At 30.4% G+C, this 19530-nt stretch overlaps 3 protein-coding genes across 8 annotated transcripts; all 3 read right to left on the reverse strand.

Annotated features, from left to right (window-relative positions):
• Nucleotides 1–1453: 1453 nt before the first annotated feature.
• On the reverse strand, nt 1454–2459 carry LOC120087106 (26.5 kDa heat shock protein, mitochondrial). Its single transcript, XM_039043991.1, has one exon. The coding sequence runs from the start codon at nt 2190–2192 to the stop codon at nt 1563–1565; it is 630 nt and encodes a 209-aa protein (XP_038899919.1). The 5' UTR covers nt 2193–2459; the 3' UTR covers nt 1454–1562.
• Nucleotides 2460–2664: 205 nt separating this feature from the next.
• Nucleotides 2665–6390, reverse strand: LOC120087116. 6 transcript variants are annotated; one of them, XM_039044010.1, is made up of 6 exons: nt 6099–6387; nt 5889–5988; nt 5267–5492; nt 4312–4414; nt 3191–3299; nt 2665–3094 (listed from the first exon to the last, which is right to left on the reverse strand). In XM_039044010.1, exons 3-6 carry the CDS (start codon nt 5373–5375, stop codon nt 3041–3043), a joined length of 375 nt encoding a protein of 124 aa, XP_038899938.1. In that variant the 5' UTR covers nt 5376–5492; nt 5889–5988; nt 6099–6387; the 3' UTR covers nt 2665–3040. The 6 variants fall into 6 exon arrangements, with proteins under 6 accessions (XP_038899938.1, XP_038899929.1, XP_038899960.1 ...); XM_039044001.1 differs by having other exon boundaries at nt 5889–5991; nt 6099–6374; XM_039044032.1 differs by having other exon boundaries at nt 3191–3257; nt 5889–5991; nt 6099–6372.
• Nucleotides 6391–10544: 4154 nt separating this feature from the next.
• Nucleotides 10545–11619, reverse strand: LOC120088227. The gene is made up of 2 exons (XM_039045378.1): nt 11198–11619; nt 10545–11092 (listed from the first exon to the last, which is right to left on the reverse strand). Exons 1-2 carry the CDS (start codon nt 11343–11345, stop codon nt 10842–10844), a joined length of 399 nt encoding a protein of 132 aa, XP_038901306.1. The 5' UTR covers nt 11346–11619; the 3' UTR covers nt 10545–10841.
• Between the last annotated feature and the right edge of the window lie 7911 nt (nt 11620–19530).

Genomic DNA, 19530 nt, shown 5'->3' on the forward strand with positions numbered 1-19530 from the left:
ACTCCATTTGAGTCTTTGACAACCACTCTCTCCTGTGAAACTCCTCCTCAGAACAACTAGCTCACTCACGGAACACATACGTCATTCACGATGAAGAACCTTCCTTTCTTTTTCCCGTTAGAATGAATTCCTCACTACTCCTTGCTGGTGAGCTTACTTCTACAGTACAACGCGGATTTCGCATGCCAATTGACAACTGCTCTATTTCGTATCATCCCAAGACAACCCGTAAAAGGAAGACAAGCAACAACTTAAGCATCACGATGCAATCATATCACATCTCAACTGGGTGTGTATATTTTTAGGCTTTCATTGTTTTGAACGAGACCCCTTTTGAAGACGAGAGTAACCCAATCTTATTCGATCATGAACGAGAGGGTCTAAAAAAGATTCCATCTTTGAGGAGAGAGTGGAAACATATACAATCTTGGTCTATGGTCAACCATCTCGAATAAATCTATCCATCTCCTTACCTTTATATACAAAGGGCACTCCAGGGCTTTACTAATAGTTTTGAGATCTCCGTGAAGGAAAGCTTGATTGACGTCTAACTGGGAGGGATTCTTTGTCGATAGAAGGCATTCGCAAAAGTACGCCCCTACTCCCTCCCTACTTCTGTGGATTAGCTAGCCGCCTCGGACTTGATTGTTCTGTGGAGTTGATTCGCTCAGTACCCCCCATAAACAGAGTTCATGAGCTCGAGAAGAGAAGTAGAGCCCTCGGTCAACCACGGCTGAGTTAGCCTAGCCTACCCTACTAATGTATTATTGAAGAGTACTCAGCCTAGCCTACCCTACTAATGTATTATTGAAGAGTTAGTCCTGTTAGTAAACACGTTACACTTATTACGCTCGATCCTGTACCAAGTCCAAGCGCTAGCGGTAGTCGCCAAAAGCCGGATGAGGAGAGACCTTCACGTTCGATTCTTCTTTCTCATGTTCATTGACGGAAGTCTTTAGCTCCCTGCTCCCAAAGCATATCATATAAAAGCTCTAAGCTCCTACTTTACAGAATTAGCTCACGCGAAAAAATCGGTCCCTTCATGCATGTTCCAGGCAGACTCTTGAAAGGCAATGGAATGCTACTTTTTGTTTTTAACATGTCAGGTGTAACTTGGAAATTTTGAATTAATTATAGTTTGGAAATTTTGGATTAGGACATGTTTGGATTGCTTAAAAATATGTTTTATTTTTTTTTTCATTTTTTCTAGTATATGATCTATCGAATTGGTCGTTAAAGTTGCCGACTTGTAGTATAAAGCTTTGAAATGGGAAATGAAAGTTCGTACCTAAAACAGTAGTATCCTCTGAAATTTTGAATGAAAATTTTGGCACCCTAAAATGGTGGTGACCCCAGAACGGATGACAATAAACTGAAGAAGCTCAAAGCTTATAATTTAAGAAAAATATTTTGTATCAACTTCTAAGATTAATATATTTAGAACCAAAAAACATGATATCCAACCATCCAGTTTATACAACTAAGTTGATTATTCATTCATGTTTATGAAATTACAATGGCCAAAGTAAAGGACTACAAAATGTTTAAAACTCAGCAACATTTCACACGACAGTGATCTCTTTAACATCCTTTGACGGCTTCTCAGCCCTAGGAATGGTGATCGTCAAAACCCCATCTTTCAACTCCGCCTTGATCTCATCCGCCACCGCATCTTCCGGCAGCATCACCGTGCTTTCATAGTAACCATAACTCTCTGCAAATTCTTCTTCTTCTTCCTCTTCTTCCCTGTGCTCTCCTCTGATGTTCAGAATCCGACCCTCCACTGTCACCTTCACTTCTTCCTTAGCAATCCCAGGCATCTCTACTCGCAGTTTGTACCAATCTTCTTGCTCTTTCACACGGCCACCGGAGACCCACCATGGACGGCTCAAATTCAAGCTTTTCAATACTCTGTTTAAGTTCTCTGCCGCTTGCATCAGTGAATTTCCCAGATGAAACTCTCCCCCATTCTTCCTCCATGGTGCCCACTTCTTGCTTTCCCTTTTCGGGACTATTTTGGGGTTTCTGTCTTCATCTTTAACGGTGATCTCTTTGGGATTGACTTCTGAGCTCTGATCACACAACCTTCTGATCAGGGCTTCGGTTCGCCTGGGGAGAAGAGCATCAGCAGGAGAGGAAACAAGGGCCGCCCTTTGCTGCAAATTCTTCAGAGCCAAACGGGTCAAGGCCATGGGGAATGGGTATTCAAATGAGAGATGTGAAGTGGGCTTTGTTTGTGATGTGTTTTTTGTGTAAAAATGGAGATGGAAGAAGATGATGATATAAGGACATTGGGGGGTAGGAGAGAATTTAGAAGATGAGTCCAGAAGGATCGTTGGAGTTTCTGGCAGGTGCTAGTCCATGGCGGAAACAAGTGTCATTCATGTCCTGTGCAGAGCTTCCAGTTGTTTCTCAAATATACCATAAGAACCAACACAGAGAACAAGTGATTTAATCTCTAATCCAAACACAGTTCTCTCTCTCTCTCCCTCTTTTTTTCGCTTCATCTTTTTCACTTATGAATTGTGATGTTTCAAACTTACAAAAGTGGATTGCAATCGAAGCAGCCACTAGTATAAGTTTAAAAGAATAATAGAATCAAATCCAAATAAGAATATAAATCAATATATTTAAGCTAATATTTTTCACAAATAGGATCAGGCAGAAGATAACAAAACTTTATATATTATAAAACAAATTAGCGACAAGAAAAAATGGAAACAATAAACTCACCGTGTCTCTCTCTACACACAATCCATCACTAGAACAGAAGGAAGCAACTCAAGTTTCAGACAAGAACTCGACAAAAACTACCCAAGGAAGAACACAGAACACTTAGTATAACAAACTGAATGCTAAAATGGATTAATGTTCTGTTTTTCCTTTTTTCTGCATGAATCTACATTTTGGGTATTGGCTCAAGTGGCCAATTTAGCAATTGAACCTGTCGAGTTGATGTAATAGCTGTAATTCAACAGTCCATAGGGTTTCCAGAGTCTAACTTAACCTTTAAAATAGCTTTTCATTCCATAAATGATGCTCAATCATACAACCCCTCTTGCTCCCATGCATCCACAAGAAAATCAACCATTTCCTGTAGATTTCACGATTACGTTAGAAAAAAAGGCAAGATTAATAAGGAAAATCGATCAGCAATGAAGCATATTGGTTCGATACGGCAGACACTTACACCAAGTGGTATAGGCTGTGGGAACGGCTTGTTACTTCCCAATAAACTGTCGTATGTTGCATTCCAACTGCAAAGCCAGAACGATTTAGGCATGCAGAGACAATGAGTGCTGAAAAAAAAGATGCAACAAACGAAGTTCACGAATAATCAACTCCCGATTCAGCGAAACCAGATTGTTAAAAGGATTTTGCTTTCTGATTTCTTATCATCTTCAGCAAGCTTTCAGTGTGACGTAGTATCAACATGTTGAAGTGTAGAATATATCAAGACGTATTTGAAGTGAATCATTTCACTACAATATATGTTAATGGTTGAAACTAGACTAGTTTGGAACTGGTTTTAAAGCAATGTCCTTTTTTCGAAATAAATGAAGTTCTTCATTTTTCATTATTATTCTTTTGTTAATCCAACATGGGGTAATCAAATCTCGGACCTTTTGGTCGAGGGTACACATTTTATGCCAGTTGAGTTTATGCTCAATTTGGCCAAAACAAATGAAGTTGCACTTTTGAAAACGGTAATTCAAATGTGAAATATAGTTAACCTTTTACCTGTCACACAATCATAGTTGTTAAAAATACTTCTGAAAACAAACACAAGACTAAAAAAAGAATACTTGCAAACAGTTCTCCATAAAAATCTAACGCTTGTAGCATGATGGTCTCCCTCTAAACAACTGCAGGCAAACAATTCAGCTTGCATGATGGACTACTATCCATGGTGCTTTCATTGACAAAAACTCATAGAAATTTTCTAAAGAACATTTAACCTTCTCATAGGCCCACTTGACCAAACCACATAGTAGGGATGTGAAATCATAGCGTATGTAAACCTTAGAAGAAAACCATCATGGAAACTTGTAATAATGTTTTCGGAAAGAAATATATAAAATGTACGGAATACAAGATCTTCCAATAAATGTTTCTTAAAAAGGGGACATGATTTAGAAGTTGTCAATGAAATTAACTAGATGTAACTAGTAAATGATTTTCAGCATGGACCGGAATAAATGGTTTGTCAAGAACCTCAATACAGCTTTATAAGTAGAAATCAAAATTTTCCTGATTGATTTATGAATATAAAATAACTTCGGTTACGGAAAAGAATAGCCACCAACTTACTTTAATTTGGGTTCTCGAATCAAATGTTCTTTGTTGCCGGACTTTCTGTTCTGCACCCAATGCTGCCTAGTTTGATTCCAGAGAAGAAGACCTACAACTAGAACTGTCAACTAATGGCTAATAACATGACAATATTGTTGAACATAGAAACTCTCCTGAACTATAAACTTTTGTATCCAAAAGAGAGAGAATAATGATGCTAGAGATGAATGTTTAGAGGTTTAGAGAGAGATCCAAGCAATATTTTGTTCTTCGTAAGATTTCAAGATTGTCTTTAGGCTTCAATTTCGAAGGCCTTTTGTAACGTTCATAGGTACTATTTTACACAATTGGAGTTCATTTCTTTAATGGACCTTCTCTGAGCTTGTTTTTTTTTTTTTCATTTAAGTGTATTCTTTCCTTTATTCTCAATGAATGGCTTTTTTTAAAAAAATAGGGTCATGTGAGAATAGTAGTAGTGACATAATTGTAATTTTTGATAGTTGGTTTGGGTGGAGTTGGTTATAAGTAGGGATAGTTGGTTTGGGTGGAGTTGGTTATAAGTAGGGAAAGTTAGAGAGGGTGGAGGTTAGAATGGTCTGTGAATCAGTCTATAGTGGATGCATTGTTGAAAGAGATAACCATCTCAAAAAGCTATTGATATTATAATTTCTTCTATGTTACTATATTGTAATATAGTTACAATATATTATCATTTTCTCATAACTGGGATTCAAACAAATTAGATACACTATGTATTAGTTAGTGGTTGTATTGCATCAACTCAGACATGGATTGAGACTTGATATTTAAGAATAGAATGGCCATTTTTTGTGGGCTTGTTTTTTTTTTATGTCCTTGTACTCTTTCATTCTTTTTTTTTTTTTCAATGAAAGTTGCTGTTTCAAAAAAAGAAACAAATAGAAAATAAGTTATAGAGCCTTGGCAACACAAGTTAATCAAACGAAAAACTTACCATGATTAACAAATGCAGTAGGAACATTAGATTCGCTAGAGTCCCCCTGTAATCGATTGGTTTTAATTGATGAATCACCTCCCTGTGACTGGTTAGCAATGTTGTCCATATCGTATGAGCTCAAGATTCCCAAAATATGTTACAAGAAGCCTTGAATCGATAAACTACTAGAGTCGTAAGCTTAGGCTCGATATGGTTTTCAGGCCAACCAATGATCTATCATAAACTATAGTGAACAATAGAAAGAAGAAAAATTAGGAGGAAAAGAAAAGGAGAAGAGGCATTGATTCTAAGTTTCTAACATAAAAGAAATCTTTTGCATGATGCTCATTAAGTAGTTATTCACATTTTCCCATATGTACATTACCAATTTACAACTGAAAGAATCCATAAAACCACAGGATCTTTAATTTCCATACTATCATTAACACCATTAAAAACAAATCAAATGAATATTAGAGCAGCAAAAACAGTTCGAGGTAACCAATTTAAACCCCTTCCTTTAATGTTAGTAAATTTTCTAGGCAATCAAACACAGACCCAATAACCCATTTCGCCACACACAATGACAATCACATCAATCAAATACATTCAGAATCCAGAACAGCAAAAAAGAGCTTACCCCATTTACAGGGCAAAGTATATAAAGCAAACCCAGAAGACAAAAACTGATCCACAGAGCAACCAAATCCGATTCCAGGAAGAAAAAGATCAGAGAACCGCTTCTAGAAACGAAAAAGATTCACGGGTGTAAAGATAAAAGCAGATTCAAAAGCAAATTTGAGAAATGGATAGATCAGCATTAAAAATTAAGGGAAAAGAGAAATTGAACCTTTCGAGGGAAAAGATAAAAGTGGTCGACCTCGAATGAACAATATCACGGGTCGCCTCTCTCGTGCCTCCCTGAAATCGAAAATGCTCTGTTCGAGGATTCACAAGCTAAGCTATTCCTCTCCCTTTCTTCTTCAACCTTGGTTTCTTCTCTGGATATTATTAATGGGCGCAATGGCAACAAAGGAAGGGGAGGAGGAAAATGGTGGAAATTTAGAATATTATTATTTATAGGCAAATGGATTGTAATTATCTTTTAAAATAATAATCAAACCTAATTTTATGATCAAATATGGATTCAGAGAATGTTTTGGTTAATTTCTGGATTTTAATATTTCCAAGAAAAGTTTGATCTTGTTTGAATTTTGTGGATAAATTGATTCTTTGATTTTTCTATATCTAACTAAAAAAAGGAAAAAAAAATGAATTATAAAATTTGGATGTCAGGTAGGTGTGTTTATCTTCTTTATAGTATTAGCAAACTCAAAGATAAAGCAATCTAATGTAAATTTGAATTTCTAGATTTAGGCCAATAACTAATCTTCGGGATGATTATCATAATAATAATAATAATAATAATAGTTTTTGGGATGATATTGTGGTCAAATTATACTTTAGATTTTGGTTACTAGTACTTAATTTCAATGTATCTTTTTTTTTTTTAATTTCATTGTCCTCTTCATTTAGTTAAAGCTTTTTTTTTTCCTTGTTGTAACTAGATATAGTAAATTATATGTATCAAAAGTGAGTTTAATTCTAGTCTATTTTGTTTTCAAACTAAGATAATATTTTAATTAAGCTCAAATGTTAAAATATGATATGTTGATATATGCATAAATTGAAAGATTCGACATCGATATTAAAGATTAATCAATATCTCCATCTCCATTATCTTTGAAAAATAGTCATCAAATATAAGAGAATATCATCTATTAATCTCAATATAAGGATTTACACTAACGAAAAGATTTATAACTTAATTTGGAAGTATAAAGAACTTAACTATTAATTTTTTTAATTTACAGAAATATCTGACAATATATATATTTAATTTTACTAATATATCCATAAAATTGAAATAAGAATTGAAAATCTTGATATCATATTTTATTCCTTGATTAAGCGTAATATGTCTTTTTTTTTTTGTTGCTGCTTCATATGGCTCGATAGATCTAACTTCTTCAAAATTTTCATGTTATGAAAATAAAATATTAAGCAGATAAATATAATTCTTCTCAAAATTTATGTTACGTATGCAAATTATACTTATACCTCTTCAATTTGGTTGCCAAAACCTCACATTCCTCTTATTTATTGATGTTGACCTACTTAGTACACCCTTTGAAACACAACCTTAATAATGCTCATACTCATTCATATACCCTAAAAAATAGCACAAGGGAATTTGTGGGAAAATGTAAAGTTTTTTTTTCTTGATATTGGGATTGGTTCAAGCCAATCTCATAACATTGAAGTAAGAAGCATTCAAATTAAGGTTATTTGTGAATCCAAAATCAAATTGGTTGAGTTGAGTTGTTTATTTAATATATACATATTTATTTAATATAAGGGTGTTCAAATAACTCAATAATCCGAACAACTCGAATTATTCAACCTAACAACCTAAAATATAATGGTTAGGTTGGGTTAGTTTTGTTTTTGGATTAGATTGGGTTAAACTTTTTCTATTTTTGTTGGATTTTGTGAGTTGGCTAAAAAAAATTGGGTTAACCGAACTCAAATTAATATATATATATATATTTCTCTTTATTTAAAATTTGATTACTTTGTAGTTTGTATTAATTAATATCAATTTTAAATATTTTTCTTTTAAAATTGTTATGATATTTGTCTTTATTTAAAGTTTGCAATAAATATCTTAGATATTTGGTACTTACCATTTGAATTTTATTAGATTTTAGTTATTAGTCATATGTTGTATATAAATTTAAATATTTTTAATTAAAAAGAAAAAAAATAAGTTATAACCCGAAAATCCAACCCGAGTTTAAAGAGTTAAGTTGGGTTGAGTTAGAGACTTTATTTGGTTTATTCGAGTTGACAACCTAACCAATCTGAGTTTTCGGGTTGGTCCAAAAAATATCGTCAACCCAACCCAACCCTCTATACCCCTAATTTAACATGAGTGAAACTGTAAAAATATCACCAAAACTCATGATCCATAAGAATACGAAATAGATGTTATCTGTTAATCTACTCGAGAAAGATATTGTTTACCAAGCTATATAAAAGTTTGGAATGGCTAAAATCCAAATAGTTGTATTTAAAAAAAAATTCTTGATAATCACAAATTTACTTTGACATAAATTAAATTTAACTGGAAAAAAATTAGATCTTCAAAGTTTAAATGAATCATAAGATATATGACATGTATATAAATTACAACTTTACTCCATATATTTTAGAAATGTAATGTTTTTTTAATAGTGTCTTATGGTCTCATTTTCACTCACATAAACATCACTTTAATTCTATTCATATCAACAAATTTAATTTGATTAACCTAAACATTACTCATTATTTGGGCAAATGAAGATTCTTTCTTCTTCTTCCTTTTTCTTTTTTTCTTTCTTTTTTTTAAAAAATTAATATATATTCTAAAGTCAATGATGTGTATGCATCGAAAGTAGTACTTTGGAAGATTTTTGGAATGGAATAGCTTTTGGACTAAAAAAAGTAATGGAATTTTTAATCTGGTCAATCATAATTTTATATCTTCATTATTAGAGATGGTAAAAATCTTTTTGGCCCACATCACCATAGAGTTTCTATTTAAATAGTGCCAAAATCAGGGACTATAAAAAAAAAAATTACATATAGAAAAAAATGTAAACTTATTTATAGAAATAGTAAAAAAACCATGATATATATAGATGGATTTCTATCAATTTCTATCATTGATAGACATTAATAGAATTTTATCCGTCTCTATAAAAAAATTAATTTTATAATTTTGGGTAAATAATTTCTCTTATTTTTCTATTTTTTAAAATCTCTCCAAGAAAATTAATATATATTATCTATTAAGAAAGGAATGATTCTTTTCCCTACTCCAACCCTTGTCTCTAGACAAGACAAAGTGAAGAAATTTTAAATAATTTCTATTTTTAGTTCCATCAAATAATTGGTCCTTTTTATTAAAAAAAAAAAGGTTACCTTCTTTACTTTCAATTTTTAGAAAAATGAAAATATAAAAATCTCTCAAAATCCATTAAGTTTGGTAAAGTCTAATCTACTTTGTATCATATTTCATACTTGTAATCCATATAATCGATTTGAGAAGACATATGATCTTATAGATAGGAGATTTGATCATTGACTTTTAGAACGATAATTAATATTGTGATTGAGTTATGTTCGAAATGATATATATTGTTTATTCAATCTAGCCACTTATTTATCTCGAAGATATAAAACAAGATTTTTGTTTTAATGATATTGTAATTATTAGCCTAACATATATCAACTATTTTTCTATTGAGATTGTATGAGTTTACATCATGAAACATTTGAATTTAACTCTACGCATTAACTACTATAGATGTATTCGAACATTTTTCAAACCCTACACATCTTACCATTGCTAAGCAACCATATGATATAGAACTATTGAGCTATACTCATACCAAAATTTACTCGAGAAAGATGTTGATTTTGTAACCCATTCATTTATATGACAAAAGTTATTCTATATTTTAAGGGAAAATATAATTTGTTTGATGGGCTATATATAAGATAATAACAATAATAGCAATTTTTTAAGTTAGAGATCTAATTTCTAAAATTCCTTTCGTAATTATTTGATTTTTTATTTTGAGTTTTTTTTTTTAATTAAATCTATTTCCTTTCAATTTCTTATCAAATAAAAAATTGAATTCTTGGCCAAAGTACAAAAATAAAAATACTTTTTAAAAATTATTTTTTTAATTTTCAAAACTTGGTTTAGTTTTTTTAAAACATTAGCAAAACCAACATTTAAAATATCGATGTCGACGGAAGTATCGAGGTTTTAAGTTTACAAAAATTTCAATTTTGACGAATATTTTTTAAAAAATTATGAAACAAAAATTTAAAAGAATAATTTAATTTAATAAATAAACATTTTATAATTTTTAAACAAGTTAACATATCAATTATTTATATTATAGTTACACTAGTGACATTTTGTTGCTTAATTATTTGTTTCCCAAATTTTTCTATAATATAATGAAAATATCGATTCATCCTTTATATCAATATCAAACTCATAGAAATGTATAAATATCGATATATTGACAAAAATTTAACACTATTAATAGAATATAAATAACAAAACAAAAAAATTTAGAGGTAAAATAAACGATTATATAGATTTAATTTTCAAAAATTTAAAAAAAAAATCAAATAATCAGCTAATGGAGCTTAAGAAAATGATAACTAGCACGCATGAAAACAAGAAATTGAATTCTACTTTCCCAATCGTTTCTTTCACATTTCCATTTTCAAATTCCACCAACAAACCCTACAAAACTTAAAACTTCTTTACATCATTCATAACCTTCTTTTGTTTTTAACTAAAATGAAAAGAGAAAAGGAAAAAAAAAAAAAAAAAAAAAAAAAAGTGAGTGGGAGAAACTCCACCATCCATTGACAGCCACAGAGAACCTAGATTTTTCTCATAATTTCCCCAGAAAAAAACAAAGAGAGAAAGAAAGAAACAGGTTTAGAAAAAACAGAGTTATGATCAAAACGAACATTGAATCCTTTGCGATCTGTCTTTAAGAATTCCATTATACAGAGCAACTCGATTTGCAGGAATTTCATTTCTACAATTGCTTGTTCTTGTTCTTGTTAATTTTCTTTCCTCCATACCCATTTTCTCATCATGCTCTCTTCTATACTCTTCTCCATTCCCTTTTGGCTCTTTCACATCCTCTGCAAATCTCACCTTCTTCTTCTTCCTCCTCTGTTTCTTCTTCTCCTTCTTCTTTTCATCTAACATAAAAAACCCATCAATATTTCACCTCCAAATCTTCAAATTTATCATCTAAATACAACAACATAAAAAACCCACCAAGTAATTGAAGGAAATGAAATTACCAGAAGAAAAGCAAGAAGGAAGAAGGGATATGGAAGGGATTATTGGATTGATCTTGTGGTGATTGGAGAAAGCGAGGAACAGAGCTGTGGAGGAGACGACCATGGCTGTGGCAATGACGAGACCTTGAGAGCTTAGAATGGAAGACATGGCGGATGCCCAAAGTTGAGTTGATTCTCTTTAACTTTGCCTGTTCTATTGATGAATCGAAAAAACAAAATCGATGCAGGATTTTTCCTTTTTTTTTTCTTTAAGTGGGATTTGGGAAAGGAAAGTTTTTAGTTGGCAAGTGGGAGAGAAGGAGATGGAGATTTTAATTATATAAGTGGCTCTGTAAGCTTCTCTAGAGAGAGAGAGAGATTGACTCAAAATTAATGGACTTAGGCTTTCATTATGTGGTCGACAAAACTCAGTGTGGACGTTCTCGTAAGATGTCTCAAGGCATACAAAACTTGATTGGATTGTTTTAGTACAATAATCATCGGAGAACTTCGTGGGATGTTTTCACTGAATTTTTCACTACAATACATAACTTAACTGGATTCTTGAACTCATAGAAACGTAGAAATATCAATGAAAATATTGACATATCGACGAAAATTTTATATTATGGATAGAATATAAATAACAAAATAAGAAATTTAGAAGTAAAACAGATTGTTATAGACTTAATTTTCCAAATTCAAATAATTATTGTTGACAAAATTAATTACTCAAAATTAATGGACTGGGACTATCATGATGTGGTTGACAAAATTTAGGGTGGACGTTCTCGTCAGATCTCTCAGGGGATGATTAGATTTTTATTTCTAATATTTGTAATGCGATAATCATTTTGATGAATTTTGTGTGGATGCTCTCATAGGATCTCTTATTGGGATACATATGTTAACTGGATTTTTCGTTCTAGTGCAGTAATAATTATCTTTGTGAAATGTTTACTGTATTTGGAGAGAACGTAATCTTTGTGCTTATGGAGCTACCTTGTGGTTCTCTTAGTGATTTATTAGGTTGTTCTATATGATGTATTTTTTAATTGTTTAGGGATTCATGTAAACTCTTCTCTTTACGATCTTGTCGTATTTTGTATGTGTCACGACTTTTAATGTGAAGTTCATTAAAATTTTAAATGTAGATTTGACATGATAAATAATGACCTAAAATTATCATCTTAATTTAAGAAAGAATAATACTTAAAGTAGAGCTTTTGTCGGAGTGAGATTTCTAAACATTAATTAAAGAAAAATTATGTTAATCAATGGGAACATAGAAGTAGATGCTATTGAAGTTTGAAATTTCTATGAATTAGTTAAAGATTTGAAAGAAATAGAAACAACCCATTCAAACGTTAATGAACATCAAGGAAATAAATTGGAAAAAAAATGAAGAAAAAAAATTACAACATAAAAGAATAAGTTGAAAATGTTTAACTAAACTGAAAATTGTTAGAAAGATTAGATTAAAATATCTCATTTTATTTTAATCTCTAGACTTTTAAATATTTTAAATATCTAAATTTAATCATACCTTCAAATTTTGATTCATATGCTTGGTTTAAAATTCTAATTTTATAAATTGGAAAATTTAATAATAACTATCATTAAGATGAAAGGCAAAAGTAAATATATTCAAAAAATTAGGGGAGGGAATGCAAATAGACAATATTTAATATTTTAAAATTTTAACTATAAACTCAACCTAATTTTTCCTTTTTTTTTTTCTTTTTTAAAAAAATATTTTTGGTTCTTAGATTTTGAATATAGTTTTTATTTGATCTATAAATTTCAAAATGTTACGCATTTAATCTTTAAGTTTTTAGTTTGATTTCAATGTAGTTTCTGGATTTGAAAGCCTTATAATTTGACCATTGATATTTGAGTTTTTTTTTTTTTTTTTTTTTTAATTTGGTCCCTAAATTTCAAGATTTACATTCTTAATCTTGATTTTTCACTAAATACTCATTTTACATCTTTAATGTCAATGTCTACTAGTTAATCTAAAATAATTATAATTAATTGAATTTTACTTCATAATTACTTTTAACTTAATTAATAGACATTAAATTTCAACTATTAACTTAATTAAAGTCAATGATTGGATGTGATTATTTAAGGAAAAGAAGATGCTGAAACAAAACTCAAATTTCAAGAATAAAATTTTAAAATTTTAAAATCTAAAAACTAAATTTGAAACCAAACTCAAAACTTAAGAATTAATGGGATGTTTAGGCCCCCAACTTCAAGTGGGTGGAGCGTGCTTAGCCCCTCCAAACTCGAGGTTCCATTACCAATATTTCAACTATTATAATATATAATTAATAATAATATTACTATTTCAAATCTCTATTTGTTAGAGTATTTACTATTTTCTAACTCATGTGCACCTAAAATACAGATTATTATAACCTACAAATCATTATAACCCACAAATTATAATAATAATTAACTATAATAAGAATAACCCCCGAGGGGGCGTTTGGTTCAAGGATTATAATTAGACTATAATAACCATTTCTTGTTATAGTAAATATTATTTCAAAACTCTTATTTGTTACGGTATTTACTGTTTGCTATAGTTTTTGTTTACTATTTCACATTCAAACTAAAATAGTTTACACCTCAAACACAAACTATTATAAATTATAATAATCTAAGACTATAATAATGACCTTCTTATCCCAAACACTCTTAAATAAGTAACATTTTGAAATTTAAAAATTAAATGGAACTAAAATCTATGACTAAAAATGATTTTTTTTTTTTTTTTTAATTTTTAGAACTTAACCTAAAGTTGATTAAAATAACAAACTAATAAGACATTTAAAAGTGTTTATGGAAACCAAAATGTTATTATTATTGTTTTTTTTTTTTTTGGAAAAAAAAAATAATTAATAGTAAGCAGTCAACTTTCATTCAAAACCCCCAAAAGAAGAGTTCTGAGAGAACAGTCAATTCAGGTGGGACCCACTCTGGATAACCCTAAAAGGCTAAAACTCCCCATTCCTATTTATTTTAAACACTGTCTTCCAACTGTTACCTGACACCTGGTTTCCACACCTTTATCACTATTCATTGTTTTTCTTTTCATACCCCCTAACTTTTTGTATTTATACTTCAATCTTTTAAATAATTGCAAAATCATCCTTCAACTTTTTATTTCATCCACCATCTTCTCCATTTAAAAATTAGTAAAATTACTTTTTTTATATCACTAATAGCATCTTGAGATCACATATCTTATTTTATATAAGATAATTAATCATTGTATTTGAATATGTAGGATGATTAATATCTGAAAGTTAACTATATCTATATGTATTTGATTTATGAATATTGTATATGAAATCTAAAATTAAATAATTACTTATTAAATCGAAGAAACAATAAATGTAATTCTAAATTAATCACTTAAAATAAAACATTAAACATAATTTAATTACTAGAAATAATTAAATCAATATATATTAATTCTTAATTCTTAATAATAAAATCTATATTAAATGATTAAGATAACATAAAATATTAATTATAAATGTATTAGTTTAAAACTTTAGGAAAATTTTCACAAATAGAAACAATGTCAAGCTACTTACAGAAATAACAAAAAAGAAAAAAAAAAACACTGATAGACGCTGATAGATTTCTATCAGCGACTGTTAGTTTCTATCACTGATAGACATTGGTAGACTTTTATCGACCTCTATCAAAGAAGACTAAAATTTTACTATTTTGTATAAATAATTTACCTTTTTTTTTTTTCTATTTTGAAAATCGCCCTTAAATTCATTAAGCTTAAACAATACATTTATATTTAATAATTAATTAAAATTAATAATAATGGTTAATTGATGTCAATCAATTAATTAATTAGACTATATTTTTACTAGGTATAAAAATTCCACCCATATAGATGGTACTAGAAAATTCATATTAGATGTGTTTTAAATTTCTATGGATAATATATCTTGGATTTTAAAAAATGAAATAATGTGAAACAAATAAAAATATTTGTCTGAAATCATAGAATATATGAAACAAATAAATCCAAAAAATTACTCATAAATATTTTAAACTCATTATTAAAAACTCGGAGACTAAAAGATAAATTTTAAAATCTTAGACCAAATACATCTATTATTAATAAATCAAGATTTATAGAAAATTATTTTTTCCTAAAAAAATATATGTTAGTTACCATTGAATTTTATTCGTGTTATCCGTTTGTATAATAGGAATAAAACTATGGATATTTGATTGAGTGGTTTTTTCCAAGGAAGGGACTTTAGTTGAGAAGAGAAATTAAATAAATATCTCTCTCTAGCTAATAATTTTATTTAAATTAGAATTCTCATGGTATAGTAGTAGGTTTAAATACAATTTTTACTTTCATTGGCTAAATATTTTTTTAGAAGGATCTTAAAGTTTAAAAGTCATATTTAGATTTTCTCTTATTCAATAAATTCTAAGTTCAGTAGTTTTTGTTTTTAATTGAAATTAATGAAATTATAACATGAAATATTATATTGTCATGGTTTGCTATACATATGTATAATTTTAACTCTGAACTGATTGTATCAATGGAAACCAACTTTTGTAACTGTACCAATTTACACTCTCTATTTACGTTATGTGTTTGTATAAAGATCAAGTGAGATTTTATTTTTATCAATTAAACCCTTAAACTTTTATAAACAAATCAATTTAGACTCTCAATTACGATTTTATTTGAAAATTTCCCATGCATTTGAAGGGATTGGAATTTCCCGTAGCGGAAGCAATTGGACGCATTAATCTCAAAATTTCGTTTAACAAAATGCAGAAAATTCACAATGACGGAAACCATGGAAAAACATAAACTTAAGCATGCTTTCTACAATACAAATTAGATAGGAGGGATTAAGAAATCACTTACCCGTTGAAGACAAATTCTTCGCGTTCCTCTCCAATTCACGTTGTCTTTTCCCAATCTCACGAACACCACAATCGGACACCACCACGGAGTCTTCCCCATCATTCTTAGGGACGAGAACCGTGTAGATTTGTGGACTTGTAAATAAATTTGACAGGAGGGAAGGAGAAAACAATTGAGAGAAGAAAAAATTTCTCTAGGTGAAGAACTAGAGAGTGAGTGAGAGAGAGGGAGGGAACTTTCTCTCTCCTCATTTGTTACGCGAGAGAATGAGAGATTAAGGGGTGAGGGATTCCCTCCCCTTTATTAAATTTGAATTTAATATATATTTAAACCATATGTTATATCACATATAACATATAACCTATTGTTAATATTATATCACATATAACATAAACTATAGTTTATTGTTCTCTCAAATAACCTAAGGTATTAATATAAATCAAATTCATTTTAATTTTAATATATTGAATTACATTAATATAAATAATAATTGAATCATATTCAAATTATAACACCTCTCAATAAAGTATATAAATTTAATATGAATCACATTCAGATAATTAATTTTTGAATGATATTCAAACATTTATTTCTCTCATAAAACTATATAAATTTAATATCAATCATATTCCCATTAAATTATAACATATAGTTTTTATATGAATCATATTCATATAATTAATATTTAAATCATATTCAAATATTTATTTCTCTCATAAAATTATATTTAAATTTAACATGAATCATATTCACATTAAATTTTAACATATAGTTTTTATATGAATCATATTCATATAATTAATATTTGAATCACATTCAAGTATTTATTTCTCTCATAAAAATATATCAACATACATTATATTATATAATGTATCAATATAGACTATTTAACTGTATCTTATACAATTAATTTCCTTTAATTAATTTGAACAATTCAAATCACACCAAAATTAATTTGATTCCCATCAGTCCTCATAAGCTAACGAGGGGACCTTATGGACTTATAGATTGAAGGTCCAATGATACGAGATTAATTGATTAAACTCTTTTAATCAAATTAATCAACATTCATTAACTGTCGATCACTTCACTAAAGACTGATAGCTGAATTCTTCGCACTATAAATATATTTTTGTGTTTATTAAATATAACCAATCAACAATGCGTTGACCCTTCACAAATCGCTCGTAAGTACGGTTGGGTCAAATTATTGTTTTACCCCTATAGTTACATCAAACTTCTTAAGTACCACTGATCCTTCTAATGAATAATTAGTCATAGTCCAATTATGACCAAATCCCTCCCGGGCCAGGAGAGGGTGAGGTGCCTCATTATTCAAGCCCCAGAATCAGACCTTAAGGGAGCAATTTATCTTCTTACCCTAACTATAGGAAAGAAGTGAATTCCATCTTGTGTAGCTATGTTCCCAGCTCTCCAATCAGACGAATCCCAAAAATGGTAGGCTTATTGAGTCGACGAATGTGGCCACTCTCACCTATATAAATCAAAGGATCACCCTTATAGGCAGAAGTTCACAACTCACTCAGGATTAAGGTTAAGTCTATTAGGATTGGTGTCATAATTCTCCCGGAGTCTCGTAGTTTATAATCTATATATTATTATGAATAAAATAAGAGTTATTTTATTTGGCATTTACTCATATCCAATAAACAAAGTTTCATGGTTATTGTATGTAAACTTAAGCAAGTATATGAGATATACAAGTGGATCATGCCTTAAGTGATAATCTAAATAGGTCTGTAGTATAAGGATTAAAGAAGGATACCTGATCCTGGTAACACTACAGATACAACCCGCTTTGTAGAGGTTTGCAAATGTTGTGAACTACTACAGATGGTAGATCCTGACCATTCATATGGAGACATGCGAGCGAGGGTGTCCTATACAAAAATTTTATATAAGGCCGGACCATGAGATGACTAGTCTCTGTATATAACGCCATTGATACTTGAGACTTACATCTCACCTAAACGACTATAGGTGACATGATCTCAATCCTGAGTATTTTGGGAACTCTTACCTTTGAGGGCGGTCCTTTGATTAATATGGGTGAGAGTGGCCAGATTGCCAACTTAACATGCCTACCTTTTTAGGGATTTGTCTGATTTGGGATTTGAGAGATGGAATTCACTCCTTCCCCAAAGCAGAGGTAAGTAGGTAGATTTCTCCCTTAAGGGTTGATTGTGGGGCTTGAACATAGTAGCCACACCTTCTCTTTGGAAGAGATAACTCAGTCATAGTAGGACTATGACTTATGTTCATTAGGTGGATTAGTGGTACTTAATGAATTAGATGTAACTACAGGGGCATAACGGTTGTTGGCCTAACTATACTTACGAGTGACTTGTGAAGGGTTATCGCACTGTTGATTGGTTGATATGGACACATAATATATCTATGGTAAGGAAAGTTCAACTATCGGTTTTTAGTGGAGTGCCTGGCAGTTAACGGATGGTGGATCTCGTGACTAAAGAGTTTAGTCAGTTATTCACGTACCGTTGGAGCTTTGAGCTACAGGTTCATAAGGTCCCCTTGGTAGCTCAATGGATTTAAGTTGAGAATTAGTTCTTGGTATTGATTTGAAATGTTCAAATTGACAAGAGAAAATTCGAACATATATGATATGATCGGTGTGATGTATGAGATACATCAAGTGGAGAATTAATGTAAATGAGATTTACATTAAATACCATGAAATAGAAAAAGAACTATGGTTTATATATTTCATGAGATGAAATATTAAAACTATAGATTATAAATATATTATAGTAAGTTGGTTATCATATATATTTATAATAATATTAATTATTGGATAATTATGTCTTTTTCTCTAATAACCAATTGACTGGGAGGTTATTGGTGGTTTCATGGTAACCATGAGATAAAATGAAAAACGTTTTCCTAAATTTGATAGTTGTTGAATTGAGAGTTTCTATTCTCGAAAATTACTCACGGAAAGGTTGTCAAGTGGATTAGATTCACTAAATGATAGTTGAAGAGAGACTAGACGATCGTGGAGTGACATTACATGATAATTCACTCAGCTGGCCTTTAGCTAAACGATCATGGAGCTTTTGCTAAACGATCGCATAGCATTTGTTAACGATTGGGCATCATCTATACGATAGACTTTTGTCATCTTTCACTTGCTCAATCATTTACACGATTGTTCTTCCTCCCGTTTCGTACTCTAACCAAGTCCACGCAGAGCCCACACTTCTAAATTCTCACAACGAGAATACCAAGATAGCCATTATGGTGGTGTCGTACTCAAGTCGACATAGTTCGAGGTTTTTGGAGGCAGTTCGCTGTGTTTGTGATCTTAAAGATCGTTGTGTTCGTAGTTGCTGTGATCGTGTTGTATTACGATCGAAGTGTTCGTGATTGCTATCTTACTGATTGA

This window comes from Benincasa hispida, chromosome 1, assembly GCF_009727055.1.
Source record: "Benincasa hispida cultivar B227 chromosome 1, ASM972705v1, whole genome shotgun sequence".
Taxonomy (NCBI): domain Eukaryota; kingdom Viridiplantae; phylum Streptophyta; class Magnoliopsida; order Cucurbitales; family Cucurbitaceae; genus Benincasa; species Benincasa hispida.

Bases quoted from the DNA above. Each gene is read 5' to 3' on its own strand.
- LOC120087106 (XM_039043991.1), bottom strand. From the start codon at position 2,192: ATGGCCTTGACCCGTTTGGCTCTGAAGAATTTGCAGCAAAGGGCGGCC.
- LOC120087116 (XM_039044018.1), bottom strand. From the start codon at position 5,375: ATGGACAACATTGCTAACCAGTCACAGGGAGGTGATTCATCAATTAAA. The intron at 4,415-5,266 runs GTAAGTTTTTCG...ATTAGTTGACAG, and splicing joins TACTGCATTTGTTAATCATG to TTCTAGTTGTAGGTCTTCTT. The intron at 3,300-4,311 runs GTAAGTTGGTGG...CTTTTTTTTCAG, and splicing joins ATTCGAGAACCCAAATTAAA to CACTCATTGTCTCTGCATGC.
- LOC120088227 (XM_039045378.1), bottom strand. From the start codon at position 11,345: ATGTCTTCCATTCTAAGCTCTCAAGGTCTCGTCATTGCCACAGCCATG. The intron at 11,093-11,197 runs GTAATTTCATTT...TTTTTATGTTAG, and splicing joins TCCTTCTTGCTTTTCTTCTG to ATGAAAAGAAGAAGGAGAAG.